At 28.3% G+C, this 19,010-nt stretch overlaps 1 protein-coding gene across 1 annotated transcript; it reads left to right on the top strand.

Annotated features, from left to right (window-relative positions):
* Window positions 1-12,574: 12,574 nt before the first annotated feature.
* On the top strand, window positions 12,575-15,313 carry LOC115697036 (pyruvate decarboxylase 2). Its single transcript, XM_030623932.2, has 6 exons — window positions 12,575-13,266; window positions 13,392-13,555; window positions 13,644-14,294; window positions 14,393-14,510; window positions 14,601-14,789; window positions 14,880-15,313. The coding sequence occupies exons 1-6, from the start codon at window positions 12,739-12,741 to the stop codon at window positions 15,048-15,050; spliced, it is 1,821 nt and encodes a 606-aa protein (XP_030479792.1). The 5' UTR covers window positions 12,575-12,738; the 3' UTR covers window positions 15,051-15,313.
* The last annotated feature ends 3,697 nt before the right edge of the window (window positions 15,314-19,010 follow it).

The following is a 19,010-nucleotide window of genomic DNA, read 5'->3' as shown; positions in this document are numbered from 1 at the left end:
TTTCATTATTTATTTTAAGATTGGTTTGGGCTCTAAGAGTTTTGGGTCTAAATTTTATGGTAGAAATTTGAGAACAAACTGATTCTAAGGATTCAGGGATTGTGATTTCTGGGATAAATTGAGACATGATTATAACTAATAATATCCTAATTTCTAAAAAAACAACAAATAAAATTTAAAAATCTACGAATCGCATAACCTTAAATTTTTTAGCCTTAGAATTATTCAAACACTCAAAATCAAAATACCCAAATAGCAAGATGCAGACAAGAAAAACGCTTACTAAAAAAATTGAAATTGAAAGCACAGAGGAAAAATCAGAAGAAAAGAATTTTGTTTACTGTTCGGATGAAAAATTCTGGGCAAGACGAACTTCACGATTGAAATTCTGAAGATCGAAAAGCTGGGTCTTGATGATTGTTAGGGAGAATGCAATAAAAAAACTCGCAGGAAAAATATAAAAGACAAAGAGGGCATGGAAATTTGAAAGAGAGAGTGATTGAGATTTTGATGAAAAGCTCAAAGGTTTGAAGGCTTAAAATTGCAAAAATAAGGCACGATTTCAAATTTATACCTAAAAGGTCGCCACCATTCGATCAAGATAAATCTAATCTAACGGATGGGAACTTTACAAGAAAGGAACAGTCAGAGCATTAAATGAGAAATGGTGTGCCTCGAAGTTTTGAACCGCCAAATTCTAAGCATGCAAATCTTAAACGGAAAAAATACGGTTATACCCCTGAAGACATCTAAAAAGTTCTTTATAATTAAAAAGTACTTTTTAGGGGACAATTGTTATATTCGAAATTCGACATTTACCAGTTGCTGACACGTGTACTACACAAGGAATACGAATCATCCCAATGATTGTTATATTAAATTGAATTATTAAATGTGACTTAAATAACTCGTCTCAATTAATTATAGTTGATAAAAATATTCAAACTCGCTGCCACATAAGCATATGCATGATAAGAGTAATAACTATTAACAGATGTGATTGACGAGACAATATGTCTATCTCAGGATAGATAGAATATATGCTAGAGGTATGCAAGACGAGATATTAAGGAGCTTGCAGCTCATTGACCCACATACTTGGGAATAAGAGCTTGCAACTTATTGATCCACGTATTGGTACATGAAGAAAATAATTGCATTCATCCATCTCACCCTTTACACGACGGAGTAACCACCTCGCTAATATCCTTACAATATGAAGAACACTGCTAGGAGAAGTATATTCATACTTAGCATTTTTTCCTATAAAGACGGTGAAGAATGACAACTCACATTCAACGAGAAACAACCTTGTTAGTTAGCATAACCGTTTAAGGATAAAAACAAAGAGCGATTGGGTAGTTATTATATTATTCCATGTGCATAAAAATAAAATGTGGGAAATATCCATGTTTCATGAACAATTATAAATGGATAGATCCCAATAAAAATAATTGTCATCCTATACACTTATAAATAGGGACAGAATCTAAGGAAAAAGGGACAACAAACTTGAGAGAAAAACTATACTTTACATATATTAAAGAGAATTGTATTCTGTATACACAGGGCCGGCCCTAGGCATAGGCGGGCTAGGCCCGTGCCTAGGGCCCACACTTTCCGGGGGCCCGAAATAAAAAAAATAAAAAAAATTATTAGCCTTTTATTTAAGTAAAATTTAAGTGTATTATAAACAATAAATATTTATAGCTTAGTTGGTTGAGGTGGATGGCATAAAGTCCAAGGTCATGGGTTCAAATCCTATAACACTCTTCTTTTAATTTTTTTTTATATATTTTTTAGGGTCCCAAAATTTAATTTGTCTTGGGCCCATATATTTTCAGGGCCGGCCCTGTGTATACATATAAAGATCCCTAATAAGAAGGACTCGTGGAATATGTAGATTTAACTACAAAATCACGTAAAATATCTTGCGTTTATTATTATTAAATTCTGTAGTAAATTTATTACGTAAAAAGTTTATATATTTAGTTAACAAAAATCTGCATTAACATTAAGGATTACAATTGTTTGTTGAATACATACATATATTGTGGATCACTCTTTGATTTGTGTGTCCACACTAGTTGATGTGAGCCAAAGGCTTAGTCTCCGTGATATGTTATGAGTGGATCCAGATTAGTAGTTATCTTCATGCTCATGTTGAATCTCCAATGTCTCGTTATGTATTATATTTGTATCCTATCGATACAATATAATGCATACTTAGTTTTTTTTAGACATTTATGTTTCTTGAGATTTTTGAGTGGAGACACTATTGTTTAGTGAATACTAGTGTTAGTATAATTATGTAGTTTAAGCAGGAGAATGTTAGAATATTTATATGGGCCGGCAAAATTAAACACCATTCACATAGTGTCATTATTGGTATATAAGGATAACTATATATTTATGTAATTTAGACCATAATAGGATGATCGGTTATATTAATGATATTTGAGGTGCATGGTAACGTCTTAATAATTATAAATTGGCCCATTAAATCATAGTCTACCACTGCTAGTGTTATGAGCCCAAATATTACCATTTAACTCTTAGTGTATTTAAACATATAATAAGAGTTTGGGATATGTTGAAAGATATGAGATCATAAGGTGATAAGGTGGTAAGAGTTTTGAAGGGGCTGCTCACCATTAGCTCTCTCTTGCTCTTCAATTCTATGTTGTTGTTTTCTTGGATAGATTTGATGATAAAGAAAGTTTAAGATGACATTAGAGAACCAAAATGGAATTTATGAGGCATGTTTATTATTATATAAATGCCTTAAATAAAATATTTGATTTTGGAAATCTATACATACATCATTTATCGGGTGGCTATGGCCCCCTAACTTTTTAGAAAAAGAAAAGAAGTATAGATAAGATATAAATTAAATTATTTTACTTATTAGAAAAATGAGATAATTTTCTTATTACTAAGCCTAATAATAAATTATAAAATTGAAATTGAAAATATCTCAAACCCATTAGTTCATTTAAATTAGTTATCTATTTTATAATAAAAAGTGACAAAAAAATGAATAATATAATTTTAATTTGGAAGAGTACTTTTGTATAATATATATTTATATGTGTCTTTATAGTGTCTAACACTATACCGATGTGGCGGGTTACAAGTGATTAGTAATTTTTCATATTATTTATCAAATCAAAATACTTGACTTTATATTATTTTACACCAATAGCAGCATGCTACTTTTTGTAGTACTGGACACTATAAGGTGTCCCTCAGTATTTGTTATTATTTTATATGCGTTGTATAAAACTAATTATTTTCTTAAATTAAATTGTTAAAATACTACATACTAAACCAAAATTAAGTGGAAATGCACTTTATTTGGTCTCTCCTTGTTTCGTCGTCTAGTTCTAGCACTGTTTTTAGCATTTTTCTCTTTTGTATAGAGTAGTATTATAAGACATCAGTGATTTTGAGCACCATTTAGAAGTAATGTCTTGCTATTGATTAGTGATATTTCATAAAAATTATTGTATTAAATTATTTATATGATACTATCTTATTAAAAATAATTATACTGACACTCAATATTTAAATAAGAATATATGGAGGATTAGTTAACAACCAATAACCATGCCATAAAAAATCAGAAAAGTGTGGACACATGTCTCTGCAGCTTTAATTGATATCACATGTTGCTTGACAAAAATGACTTTTGATAACAAATATAAAGCATTTTCAATTGAAAACATGCAATGCAATGACCTAAAAATTTGTACTATAAACCGTGAAAGCTCACTAAGATGCCTACAAATTATTGTTCAGTGCACTTAAACTTTGCCTCTAATTATGCAGGGAATGAGGCAAATATATTTTTCAGGACTCAAAAATTAAAAATAAAAATTTCAGTGGCCAAACCTATAATTAAAAAAAAAAAAACTAGAGATAATAATTAAAAAAAATACTTATTGGAGGTCTCTATTGTTTCTTCGATTAAATAAATATATATATGTATATATATATTACTGACATATTATAACAATTATTATTATTTAGGGTGCGTTTGGAAGTAACTGTGTAATTACTAGGTAGAGTAATTATTAGGGTGGTAATTACACAGTGTAGTAATTACACTATATTTTAAAATGTAAGATGTTATGAGGTGGTAATTACATATGAATTCCTAATATCTTGTTTGGTAAAATAGTTAGTAATTACATGGGAAAATAATATTTTTTAGCAGCTAATGTTTAATATGGAAAGTTTTTAGCAATTACACAGTGTAATTACATTCAATTCTCATAGGGGGCCATGAGAATTGGAGAGTGTAATTGGAACCCCTCAATTACTTCCAATTACACAGTTACAGTGTAATTACATGGGCAAACATGTCAAATTGTGTAATTACCTCCAATTACACACAAATCTAATTACATTGTGGCTTTCCAAACGCACCCTTAATAAGTTTTATACATATATTTTCAGCATAAATACTTTATTTTTTTAATTTATAATGACTTTATCTCATCAATAATTAAATTTTGAATGGTCAAAAATTAGTAAGAGATGTGATTTTTTTTAATAGTTGTAAGAATATATATAGGCCATTGTGGAGTGTCCCAGTCAAGATTATGGCTTTGGTCCTCAGAGCCTTAACATAACAAACAAAAGGATGAAATTCAAAGAAAACATTGTTATCTTGAGCAAACTTGGAAACACTTAGCAAATTCTTAGTGATTAGTATATGCAAAAGCTTTTTAAGAACCAAAGTCTTGGTAGAATTCTGAGATTTAAAAAATGCATTACCAGTATGTTGAATTGTCAGACCTGAACCATTGTCGACATACAATCTTTCTTGACCAGTGTAATCTGCATTTTGCACCAGGTTGGTAACATCTGGAGTACAGTGATTGGTAGCTCCTGAATCAGGGTACCATTTTGGATCTGTACTTGGAGTTGGCATAGAAGCCTGAGCAGCATGAGCCTGCATAGATTTGTTGCTATCTGGAGTAGGAAGCACACCAGTATAGCTTTTATTGAACCTGTAAAAATATTCCAAAGCCAAGTGTCCTGTCTTATGACAGATCTGACATTGTGGTTTGATTTGAGTAGTTTGAGGCCTTCCTCCAAAATGATTGGAGTAGTTTCCTCTCCCATGATTAACATTGCTTGATCCACCTCGAGAGTTAAAACCAGAATTAGCACCTATTGTAATAAAATCCTGGTGGATAAAAAGAAGGATATTGAGGAGTATTGAAGGGAAACTGACCTCGAGGGGCATTAGAGCCCCTGAAATTACGATTGTAGTGAGCTAGCAAGGCTTCATATGACCATTGATTTTCCAGATCTGATCCAACATTTGTTGCAGCAAGATTTGCATTCAGATCAAACTCTTTGTCTGTCTTCTCAATTTTGGATTCAGAGGCAAGCAGGAGAGCTTCTATTTCAGCAACTGAGTACCCTTCAATTCGAGTATTCGAAGAGATTATGAATGTATCATTCACTTGGCAATCCTTTGAAGATAGAAGCTATGTGATCGCGCGCAGACATGACTTCACCAACAGATGCCAAGAGATCAACATGTTGCTTCACCTTCAGCATGTAATCGTTCAAAGATAGTGATCCTTTCTTCAGATTCTGTAATTTTGTTCTGAACTCCAAGATCTTGGATGAAACTTGAAGAGTGAAGTGCTTTTCCAAGGCACTCCAGATCTACCTGGCTGTATTACACCCCACCATCCGAGTCAACAAGCTTTCAGTCATGGAGGATAGGAGCCAAGACACCAACAGCTGATCTTGAACCTCCCATTCCACGAACTCAGGATTGTAATTTCGAGCTGATCTATCAGCTTCACTCAAGAACTGCGGAGGAGGAGCCTGATCTTGAATGTATCTCATCAATCTGTTGCCTCTGATAGCCACAAGGATATGTTGTTTCCATAAAAGGAAATTGTGATCATTCAATCTGATCGAAATCGAATGATTGAAGTACACCGGTGAGGATTCATCTTCCCTGGATTTAGATCGAGTTGCATTCGAGAAACCTGGTGGAGGACCAGTGGTGTTGGAGCTGGAATTGTTGGTTCCAACATTAGCCATATTCGCCACCAATGGTGGGAATGGCTCTGATACTATGTAAGTGTTTGAAGCCTTTCTCACCATAGTTGTAGAGTAACAGAGATCAAAGAAAGTAAATGAAAGAAGAAGAAGAAAGAGAAGAAAGACAGAGCAAACAGAGTGAAAGAAGGAATGAATCTCATTCATTGTATTGAGCTTGTACAACAGTTCTTTATATACATCAAAGAAGACAAAAATAAGCTAACAAACCAAAACAGAATCCCAACAGAAAAGATAACAGCCACTAACTACTAACCGACTCTATAGCTATGCATGCATTATGTTATAATGTCACAACACTCATAAACATATACCCATAAATGTTGAAACAAATCTTATTCATAAAACAATTTTTTAAGTTCATTTCAATAATAAATATTGAGCCGGTGACCCCAATACTCAATTATAATAATTTGATTATATATAATAAAGTTCAATCTACTTCAGTCCTCATAAATTTTTTATTGGAGTATATATATATTGGCAGCCGATTTTGTACCCAGAAATACATAACACAGAATGTATTCCGTTGTACGACAGGTATAGAATAATGTGTCTCAAGGTATATAATAATGTGTCCCGGAGTATTTCACTCTAATTACTCTTAGATCAACTCCATCCTTCAGATCAAATAACTATCCCATCTAACGGTTGCGGTACATCACGAAATACATTCCGTGAAATACATTAATGGGACAAAATCGTGTGCGTATATATTATGACTTTTACATTTGTTTATTTCTACATACAAATCCTTGATATCGTATGAGTCTTCCTATATAAAATTAAATAATCATGAATATATACCAAACTATTATTCAAAAAGTAATATATATTATATACTTATGTCAATATGATTAAAAATGATGGCATTCATGTAATATTCTATAGAGTGTGTTGGCAAGTACACGTGTCAATACTATAGCCAAATAGGCATATTGGCATGTTTCTCAGTGTTGACTGCTTTGACCAAATTGTTTTTGTTTTTATTTTATTAAATTGTTTCTCATTACCAGCTAAGCTACTCATTCTGGTTTTGGGGTCAAAATGGTCGTTTCCAAAACCAGCGGATTCAACTGATTCTGAAAACTCTTTTTCAAGAATCTACTAATTAATTAATTAAGTACTATTCTATAAAGTTAATTACATGACACTCATTTCTAATAATTTGGTTTGCTTTGCTTTCACTAGTAGGATCTATAAAAAGCTACATAATAATAATAATTAATTAATTTTGTATTAGTTGGTGTGAGTGGTATTAGAGTTTGGATCGTGGTTTAATATCAAAACGAGGATTGATCACCTTAAAACGAACTCAATGATGCTGCAAGTGAAGAAATTCAATTTTCATTTGTTAACAATGTAATTAACCCCATAATTATTATTCTAATAATTAAATACCTTATTTTCTTAATCACCACCAAAATATACATCTCTCCACAATCCACATTTCCATTTTTTAGCCACATATATCTAAATATATATATATATATATATATATTTTTTTTCACGTGAATTATATTTTCTTTTTTGAAAGTCATTAAATTACTATCTAAATTCTTCTTCTTCTTTATTATTTTTTTTTCCTAACAAAACTTCTATATAATAAATCATCACATGAGTTCAAAATTAAAATTATCATAAAAGATTAGCAAATTTTTATCAACAAAAATCCTTTATAACAAAAATTTGAGGGTAAATTTAAAAAGTGAGATCCATTTAGAAATACAAACTTCAAGGTCATTAAAATTTAATTTGCCAAATATGGATAGGTTCGACATTCTTATTCATATTTCTTATTTAGTATCTAATCCTCATACTAAAAGTTTTATAAGTGTAATATATACCCCACAAATACAAAACAAAATATACACAATTTTTTTTAATAAATTTAATCACACTAATTAAGTACAAAATTTAGTCAATTACCAAAATAAAAAATGTTAATTCTTACATCATTATCATTTTTCAACTATGTTTTAATCAAGTTGAAACTATTAAGTGAAGAATTAAATACTTTTCATTAGGGATATTCGCGGTGCGAATAGTGCGAGTTGTAATCTTTTTTTTTTCTTCAAAATAAACTACATATATGTTTTTGTAATTTTTTAAGGAATAATTACATAAGGTACCATTTTTTGTAAAATATTTACATTTTTACGTTCAAAGAATATTTTTTTTACATTTTTACGGTTTTCCAAAAAATAACATGAAAACAACATAAAATCAACAAGAAAACAACATAAAAGTAACATGAAAATAATAACAAAAAAACAACAAAAAATAACATACATATAACAAAAAATTAACAACAAATGAACAAAATTTCAACATAAAAAGATCGTATTTTATGTAAATAAAATCAAAAAAATCGTAAAAATATTTAAAATTCCGTGAAACCGTATTTTTGTTGTTTTTTTTTATTGTTTTTGTGCATTTGTGAAATTAACCCATTTTTTAAACCATAATCACACGGCGAGATCTTAAAATAGCAAAAGCCACATTACGAAAATACAGTGTGATGCAGTATGGTTTGAGCGGTTTACACTATCAAACATTATAATGAAAATTTAAAAATCAATCTAATAAAATTTTAACAATACAAAAAAATATATATAATTTTTACACCACATACTGAAATTTCTAACTCTTTTACTTTTTTAATGTGGATGGAATTTTTTTTAAAAAATACTATGTAAGTTTTATACTGTGTATTGTGTACTGTGTTAAGTTCTTACGGTTGTTCCACGATTATTTTTTAGTTGTTCCACTGTTATTTTAATTGTTCTTTTTTGTTGTTTTACGATTGTTTTATATAAAAAAAACAGTATTTTTGTAATAAAAAATTCTTGTGACAGTAAAATTGTAAACTTTTACCCAAAATCCAATATTTTTGTAAAAATCTCAAAAAAAATCTTATTAAAATTTTAACATTATAACATATATACTAATCATCAAGTCATTATATTAAATTCTCTAAAAAAAATTATAATATACACATATATTTGTCTTTATATAAAAAATAATAATAAAATTCACATTGTAAAAGTTAGTAACTTTGTAATATATAGTGATGTGTGGTTTGAACCGTAATTATTAAATTCAAAAACACAATTATACCGTACCACGCGCTTTTGGTAGAAATACAAATCATGCACTACAAAGAATTTCAAACTGTATTTTTTATACGGTATGATGCGATGTGGAAAATTTGTGCAGTGTAGGCGGTTTGATTTTCTTCTACTTTTCATAAGCTATAAATGGATATAGTTCTTCGAATAGTACTTTATTTCACTACTACAAAAATGATTTTTCTCGACGTTTTAAAACATTCGTTTAAAGTATTTCCGTCAGTTTCTATAACCGTCGCCTATAACAAGGTGTAGGTGACAGTTTTAAACCGTGCCCTATACTATAATAAATTTATTTGTACTAAAACCATATTTACTTATTTATTATATATTAAAAAAAATAAAAATATTTAAAAATAAATTAATTATAATAAAATAAATAATTATTAAATCTCTTATTTTTTTTTTTAAAAAAAATAATTTATATTTTATTTTAATATCAACAAATAACTAGAATTTTTCTTATATACTTGAGTTTCTATTTTTTTTTTGATAAAATATAATATAAAAATACTATAAATTATTTTTATCAAATGCATATAAATTTATATTTGAAAAAAATTTTAAAATATATAAAAATAAAATATTGTATAAAATAAATTTTTATATATTTGTGATTATAATAAACTTGATTATAACATAATTATTATCATTATAATAAATCTTAACAACTCAAAGTATTTTAAAATTTATAATTTACCAAACACTCAGCTCAATTTTTTTCCACAATTTTACTGCAGGTGTCTGGCCCTATAATCTATCTGACTTTATTATTAAAATTTATATAAGATAAATATAATTTTGGAACTTAAGCTTTACAAAAATTATTAATTGATCTCTCTATTTTGTTAAATGACAATTTAACTTTTATATTTTTCGAAATAGTATAAAATAGACTTTGAGTTAAATTTTTTTCAATTAATATTATTAATATAACTAACTTGAATTCAATTTCTAACACTAATAGAAGCAAAAGATGTAACTAATTTCGTCTTAACACCTTAAAACAAATAATTATTAAGTTTTAATTTGACGAAAATTAAGTTCAACGTCTATTTTATAATATTTTAAAAAATATTAAATCTAAATTGTAATTTAATATAAATTAGTCCTATCAATACTTTTTACAAAACATAATACAAAATAGGATAATGCTTCAATAAAGGTATTGAAAATGATTTTTTATAGAGTCATTTTTTTAATAGTGTCATTGCTTCATTTTATGTCCATATTTAATTTTATTTATTTTTTATTTATTTTTATAATTATTTGTCAAAAATATTTGAATTTTTGGTGGATATGATCTGAGAGAAGAGATAAGTACAAAAAAAATTTTTTGCATTTTTTTTTAACTTCGCCATTAAAGAATTTTTGAGTCTCAACCTCTATTTTTCTTTAAAAAAAAAAATCAAAGTTCTTAGTTTTGGTTTTTTTATAAGTAACTTTTAAGAACTTTTAGAGAAAAAAAAAGAGGAGAAGAAGAAGAGAGAAGTGAATGATAATTTTTTTTTTAAGGGAATGATATTGTTTTTAACAAATAATTATATATAAATAAAATAAATAAAAAAATAATATTTAATGGACATAAAATAAAAATAATGACATATATTAAAAAAAGACTAATTAGGATTTTTGCTCTCTGAGCTTTCACATGTACTAAATCATGCCTCCTGAACTTTTAAGGTCGTTAAAAATACCGCTAAACTATTAAGATTGTTAAATTCAAATATGGTATATGTCAAAATTTAGTGGACAAATAAACTCCACATACCTTTTCCTACCAAATAATATTATCCCTTATGCCGTTTTATAAGTTAAGGAAATTGTCCTAATATTATCCAACGTATGCAAAATTGAACACGAACTTTGAACATTCTATTTTAGTCCTTTGAATAGTTATTTTATAGGCTTTGTATTTTGATCCGTGTGGTCCTCCGCCATTAACTCTTCACGCCATTTTCAATTTTTTATATAATAATTAGCAACACAAATCATTTTTAAATTAATGACTTTAAATATATATATATATTTTTCGTAAAATAATTATAATTGATTAACCTTATAAAATCTATAGACATAATGAGTGAGACACTGACATTTCATAAAATTATTGTCTCATTTGCGCACGTGACATGTTTAGGAAAGAAAACGGTGGTCTTTAATTTAATATGATGAAAATCTATTTTAATATATTATATGTTTGAGGTTTTTTTTTTTAAATAAATACGTTTGTGAAACTTAAATTATGTAATCATAAAAATTCGAGTGAATATAAGTGTTCGTTAAAAAAAAAAAAAAAAACTCTTAGTTATATAGTAATTGAAATTAAATATTATTGAGAATAATTATTAAATTTGATGTCTTTATTTAACAATGTAATTACATAGTAGTAATGCAATTAAAAATAATTAATAGGCATCAATTGTATTTTTCAATACTTATAATCTCATAAATAATTAGGTATACTTATATTTTATAATTACAAAATATATTATTTTTAAACAATTATTTATTATATATTGTTGCTTTCAAAAAAAATTATTATTATATTGTTATTTTTTTTTTTATGTAGTTACTAATTTATTTGTCAAAAAATAAGAATTTGTAAGGCTCGATATCCAACCATACTTTTGTTAAAATAGAATATAATACCATAATAATTAAATTTCAATTTCAAACATGGCCTAAATAATTGTAAAAATCAACTAAAATTATTATTAAAAAATAATTCTAAAAAATAAAATGAAAAAGTTACTTACAATTAGTATGATGAGATTTAGGTTGGATTATTAATTTTTCTCTTCTTAATAATAATAATAATTCCAAAAACAAATCTCGAAATAATAACCATAACAATCACTAATAATTATTTTGAGATTTAGGAAAAAAAAAAAAAAAACGAACAAAGAAAAGTTGGATTTTTTTTTTATTCTCTTCTTGAATATTATTCCAAAAACAAATCCATCCCCAAAAAATTAAGGGAAATATTATTTTATATGTCATTTTTTAATATTTTTTTTTTTTAATTTATAGTTTTGGTTCTTTTATCTAGTGGTTTCAATGTAGGTTGTTACAATTACAATTTAAATTGTTTTATTAATTGCTGTGTAGATTTTCGTAAAAATACAAAAAAAAAAAACTAAAAAAAAAATCTCAAAATTAATATATCGCTAACTAATTGTAAGTGTCATCTTTTAAAAAACACCGAGTACCATTGATAATTTGATATCCAATAACGATGTTCAAAAATTAACCATTATCACTAATAATTAATTTCTCAAAAAAAAAAAAATCAGTAATAATAATTAGTATGAGATTTTATAAAAAATAAAAAATAAAAAATAAATGAGAATCCATAGACGCCCAAGGCTTGTTGTGAAAGCCCCTCTCTCAAGAAACCGCCCATAGAATAATCACAGAAACAAAAGCTCACTCTTTTTCCACCTATAAAACCCTTCTCACCACCATAACCATTTCTCCAAACCCAATCATTTTCCACCACCAACTTCTTCCAATGGACACCAAAATTGGAGCTCTCGACACCTGTAAACCACCCACTGGCGACGTGGGTTGTCCTCCAAACGGCACCGTTTCTTCTCTCCAAAACCATCTTCCTTCCACCACCGTCTTCAACTCCGTCGATGCCACTCTCGGTCGTCACCTGGCTCGTCGACTCGTTCAAATTGGGGTCACCGATGTCTTCACCGTTCCCGGTGACTTTAACCTCACTCTTCTCGATCATCTCATAGCTGAGCCGGGGCTTAACAACGTTGGCTGCTGTAACGAGCTCAATGCCGGATACGCTGCTGATGGCTACGCCAGGTGCCGTGGCGTTGGCGCTTGTGTTGTCACTTTCACTGTTGGAGGACTCAGCGTTCTTAACGCCATTGCCGGTGCTTATAGTGAGAATTTGCCTCTGATCTGTATCGTTGGAGGTCCTAACTCTAACGATTATGGAACTAATCGAATCCTTCATCATACTATTGGCTTACCTGATTTTTCTCAGGAGCTTAGGTGTTTTCAGACTGTTACTTGTTTTCAGGTTCGTTTCCATTTCTATAATTATGGGTTTTTGATTTGAAGCTGTTTGATATTAATTGTTATTAAATGGGTTTTTTGTATTAATATCTGTGTTGATTAAGATTTAATCAATGATTGTTTTTTTAGGCTGTGGTGAATAATTTGGAAGATGCACATGAATTGATTGATACGGCCATTTCAACATCTTTGAAGGAAAGCAAACCTGTTTACATTAGTATAAGCTGTAATTTGCCTGGTATTCCTCATCCTACTTTTAGTAGGGAACCTGTTCCATTTTCCCTTTCTCCAAGGTATAATAAGATTGATAATCTTTATGTTCATGTTGATAATCTTTAATTAATGTAATGTTAGTTCTGATATGATTTAATCTTTATGTAGATTGAGTAATAAAATGGGATTAGATGCTGCAGTTGAGGCTGCAGCAGAGTTCTTAAACAAGGCTGTGAAGCCAGTCATGGTTGGTGGGCCTAAACTCCGAGTTGCCCACGCTTCAGACGCCTTTGTTGAGCTCGCTGATGCATGTGGTTACGCCCTTGCTGTGATGCCATCGGCCAAAGGGCTTGTCCCCGAACACCATCCACATTTCATAGGGACTTATTGGGGGGCAGTCAGCACTGCCTTCTGTGCTGAAATTGTTGAGTCTGCTGATGCTTATATCTTTGTAGGGCCTATTTTCAATGACTACAGTTCTGTTGGGTATTCCCTTCTTCTGAAGAAGGAGAAGGCGATAATTGTGCAGCCTGATCGGGTGACAATAGCTAATGGTCCTGCTTTTGGATGTATTCTGATGACGGATTTCCTCAGAGCACTCGCAAAGAGGGTCAAGCATAATCCTACTGCTTATGAAAACTACAGTAGGATCTTTGTCCCTGATGGGTTGCCTCTCAAGTGTCAGCCTAAAGAACCTTTGAGAGTTAATGTTATGTTTCAACATATTCAGAAGATGCTTTCAAGTGAAACTGCTGTCATTGCTGAGACTGGGGATTCTTGGTTTAATTGCCAGAAGCTGAAGCTGCCAAGGGGCTGCGGGTAAATAAATCTGAAAAAATGATTTAGATTTGCTTTTTTCGATTCCATTATATTAAAATTTATGATTTAAAGGTAATAATCTGAAGATGGTTTTGCAGGTATGAATTCCAAATGCAGTATGGATCCATTGGTTGGTCAGTTGGAGCTACTCTTGGTTATGCTCAGGCTGTACCTGAAAAGAGAGTGATTGCTTGCATTGGTGATGGAAGTTTCCAGGTATAAATCTACTTACTCAACTACTTAGCCATGTGAAATCTTTTAACCTCTGTTCAAATGTTTATGTTGTTGTTGTTGTATGCCTTACAGGTGACTGCTCAAGATATTTCAACCATGATCCGATGTGGGCAGAGGACAATCATTTTCCTGATAAACAACGGAGGATACACAATCGAAGTTGAGATCCACGACGGGCCTTACAATGTGATCAAGAACTGGAACTACACTGCCTTGGTCGATGCCATCCATAACGGAGAAGGCAAATGCTGGACTGCCAAGGTAAACATTGCTTGAAAATCTCTTGAAAGAAGCAATGCAATGCTGCTGATTTGAGAACAATCTATTAACTAATACCATATCTCATTTCAGGTATTCTGTGAAGAGGAACTAATTCAAGCAATTGAGACAGCAAATGGTCCCCAAAAGGAGTCATTGTGCTTCATTGAGGTGATTCTTCACAAGGATGATACTAGCAAAGAACTACTCGAATGGGGCTCCCGGGTCTCTGCAGCCAACAGCCGCCCGCCTAATCCTCAGTAAACGAAGAAAAGAAGAACAACATTAAAAAAATAAGATTTTCCCTTAATTAAGCTTGAGTGATTTTAGCTTTAAAAAGTTTGAAGATTTCTTAGTGATCAAAGTTTTCAAATTATCTGTGTTCTTTTTGCAATGGTTTATTATTGTGCATTCCATAAGAGTACATTCCTTGTATTTTTCTCTGTCTCTTAATATGTTCAATCAAGTAGATTATTATTTTGTTTTCCCGTTGGCGTATTCTCAAATATATATCATTTTTGGGTTCATTTTTCATTTTCATGGTTGTATTATGAATGAGGCTATTTTCATGTGTTTTCTAAGAGGAAAGAGAAAAAGTGGGATGCATTTGATAGAGATAGGTGAGTCCATTCATGATGACTCACGTGTAAAAATAATAAGCCATACACTTTTTATTACTTCATAGATTTTTCCTAAGAGTGAGGACCACCACACACACAATAGAACAAAGACCAAGACTTCATCAATGTGCACCGTGGAACATTCATACCATTTTACTCCAATAGCATATGAAATTGGTGTGTTTCAAATTTTACACCATTAATTATATTAGATTTTGAGTTTACACTTAGTATAAGATTTTTCTTTTTCATTCTAGTCTTTATTTTTAAAAATAATCTTACTTTCTAGTGTTGAAATAAAAATTTATTACAAAAATAATAATTAATTTGAAATACTCAACATATTAGAAAATACAAAATAACAATAATAAAAATACTAATATGAAATAATAAAACAGCATAACACTAAGAGCTACTTGGAATGAATTAACACTAGTAAGAGAATAGCATTGTAAAATATTACCTGTTTGTTTTGAGGGTTTAACCTTACAATGTTATTCCCTTAATAATGTTGATAAATTTTTTTTTTAAAAAAAAGTGGGATTGCATTATTTCTTTCCATTATTAATTTGAATACTATTTTTAAATTAATAAATAAATTTAAATACCATCAATATTTTGATTATTACAAAAAATATATTACGATATATATTTAGTCTGTGAGATCAATTTTTTATTTTTAACTGAGTTATTTTTATGTTATTAGCAATAATATATATACGTTATACACAAATTTTATGTGGATGGTGTACATAAATGACATAGCGAACAAAAATAAATAACATAGTGACAAAATATATAAAAAAAGTTCATTTTAATTAAGAAAAAATACAATAAAATTTAATATTTACTAAATAATAAATATATTTTTTTAATGAATAATTATTTTATTTTTATATATAATTAACATTAAACAGATATAATAAAAAAATTATTTTTATTTTTATTTTTTATAATACTATATAAGATTTCTGTACTCAATTAAATAGTGTAATTCAATTAACGGGAATATGATTACATATTACCCTACACAACCAAACAGAGTTTACACATTTCTCTATAATTATATTCTCCTTCATAATATTTCTTATAATCAAATTATTTTGAACATTTTATTCCAAACGCCCCATAAGAGCACTCTCAACAGCTTCTCTATCCTATCTTTTAAAATACATCACTAAAACACAACTTTTTTTTTTATATATATATATTTTATTTATCAAATATATAATATTAATATATATATACACATATATTCTCATACAAAATAATTATTAAAACCCAAAACAAATAATAAAATTTGTATTTAGAGCAATGAATAGTATACTATAATGTAGAACGTGAATAGTAAATTTTAAAGAAACTTTAAAATGAAAGAGTTTAGAGCATATGATGTAGTGTGTTTTTAGTATGGTTCTTTAAATATCTTAAGCTTCTTTATTTTGGAGAAGTTGTTGTGAGTGCTCTAAATTATGGAACTAAAAAGAACAACATAAATAAAAATAATATTAAGTAAAATAACAATTTAATAAACATTAAGTGTGATTTTATTTAAGTTTTTTTTTTTTTTTTTTGAAAAAAATGTGTAACGCTTAATTGATTTAATAAATATTTTATTTTACTGAGTTATTTTAAAATTTTAAATTTTTACTAATAGTTATGATATATAATTATATCATAAATGAGTTATTTTAGATTATTAATGTAAGTTATATAAAATGCGAGATTTATTAAGTAAATATATTTATTTAATAAAATATTTGATATGAATTATTAGAGTTGTTGCCAAAATATAAAAATTTTTACACTAAATTGGTATAGATTTTACACCAAATTAAGTGTAAATAAGTGTAAATTCTATACTAAATTGGTGTAATTATTGGAATTGATCTCCGATAGTAATGTTTGTATTAATTAAGTACAAATTTAATTTCACCCAATGAAATTTATAATGAAGGTATATTATTAAATAATGAATTGGAATGGGATAGAGTGAAGAAAATAATATTTTTTCTCATATGTAATTTTTTGGTATAAAATCAGTGTTAAATTTAGCTTAAAAAATAAGTTAATATAATATTTGATTTAAATTTTATAATTGTACTTTAATACATTAGGGGTAAAAAGTTATTAATATTTATTGTGGTGTAAAATTTAATTCATAATATTCTATACTATATTTTATGTCAAATTTAACATAATTTTTACTATACTAGTGAGAGTACTCGTGCTATGCACGTGAGGCATTTTTTAGTTTTTCTTTAAAAAATAATTATTTTGAAAGAAGACATATTACTTAATTCTTATAATAATTAAATAAATATTATTATGGGGGAAAAGGGAAGCTAGATAATCACATTTTTAATGTAATTTCCAGCTGGTTTTAATGGCAGATTTCGGTCTGCAGCTGGTGTTGTTTGCTTGTTTGTTTTGTCTGTTTGAATAAAGATCTTCTTCTTGTTCAAAAAAAATAAAAAATAAATAAATATTTTTTAAAAATAATTATACATATATACATTTAGCTATATACACATTTTAATATGATAGAGTTTATATTATCTTTATATAGATTTAATTATTAAACTAATGAGTTAACGAATTATTAAGCGACAAAATTAAATATACTACTATACAAATTTGATTTAGTGTTATGAAGTAGAATTCTATAATTTAGTTGTTACTAGCCAAAGGGTAATCCCTTTGGCTAGTTCTAGTATTTTATAGGGAGCTCTAGTTGATTAGTCTTGGTGGTTGGTTGATTCTCTTCAATTTGAATAGTTTTCTAATTAAAGTTTTATGCTGTTTTATGATGTTTTTTTTCAGGTGCAACTTCAGTATTTTATTGAGTTAGGAGCGTTGCTTGAAGATGTTATAGCTTTATTGTCTAAATTTCCGGGGGCAGTTTTGTCTCATGGGGCTCGCTCTAAAATTTTAGCGGCCCATGGTTGGCAAAGCATGCTCTGCGGTTAGACGATGAGCTATCCTGGTTCGAGGAGGTTCCAGCGCCGGTGGCGGACGTGGGCGTCATAAATTCATGAGTGATTTTAATCACTTTGTCAAAAAAAAAAAAAAATTTGATTTAGTGTTGGATGTTTTGCTCTTTTTAAGTTTTATATGCATATATATATATATATATATTTATATATAAATAAAGAAATGATTTATCTCAATACTTCACTATAAAATAGTACTGATGATAATGTATTTGCCTATAAAACAATATATATTTTTACATAGTCTAAGAAAAAAATAAAAATAGTATACTTAACATTTGTTAAAATAATAGAACCGAACAAATATTTTTAAATAAAACCAAGAATATCAAATTACGCAAAATACTCCAAATTATACGTAAAATTAAAACGAATCTTCATAAAAAATTAAGATTAAAATAAAAATTACGACAACTTAATTTCATTTTTATATCTTTAAATTTAAACTATATGTATAAATTACTGCAAGAAAAATGAATAAATATTTCATTAATTATTAATTAAAAAAAATTAAAATTACAAAATATTAATTTAAAAATATCATTACATCCATTGTAAATAGTTTTTTTTTTTTAAAAAAAAAAAAAGAAGAAAAAGAAAAAAGAAAAGAA

Source organism: Cannabis sativa, chromosome 7, assembly GCF_029168945.1.
Source record: "Cannabis sativa cultivar Pink pepper isolate KNU-18-1 chromosome 7, ASM2916894v1, whole genome shotgun sequence".
NCBI lineage: Eukaryota > Viridiplantae > Streptophyta > Magnoliopsida > Rosales > Cannabaceae > Cannabis > Cannabis sativa.
This window is presented reverse-complemented; position numbering and strand designations above follow the sequence as displayed.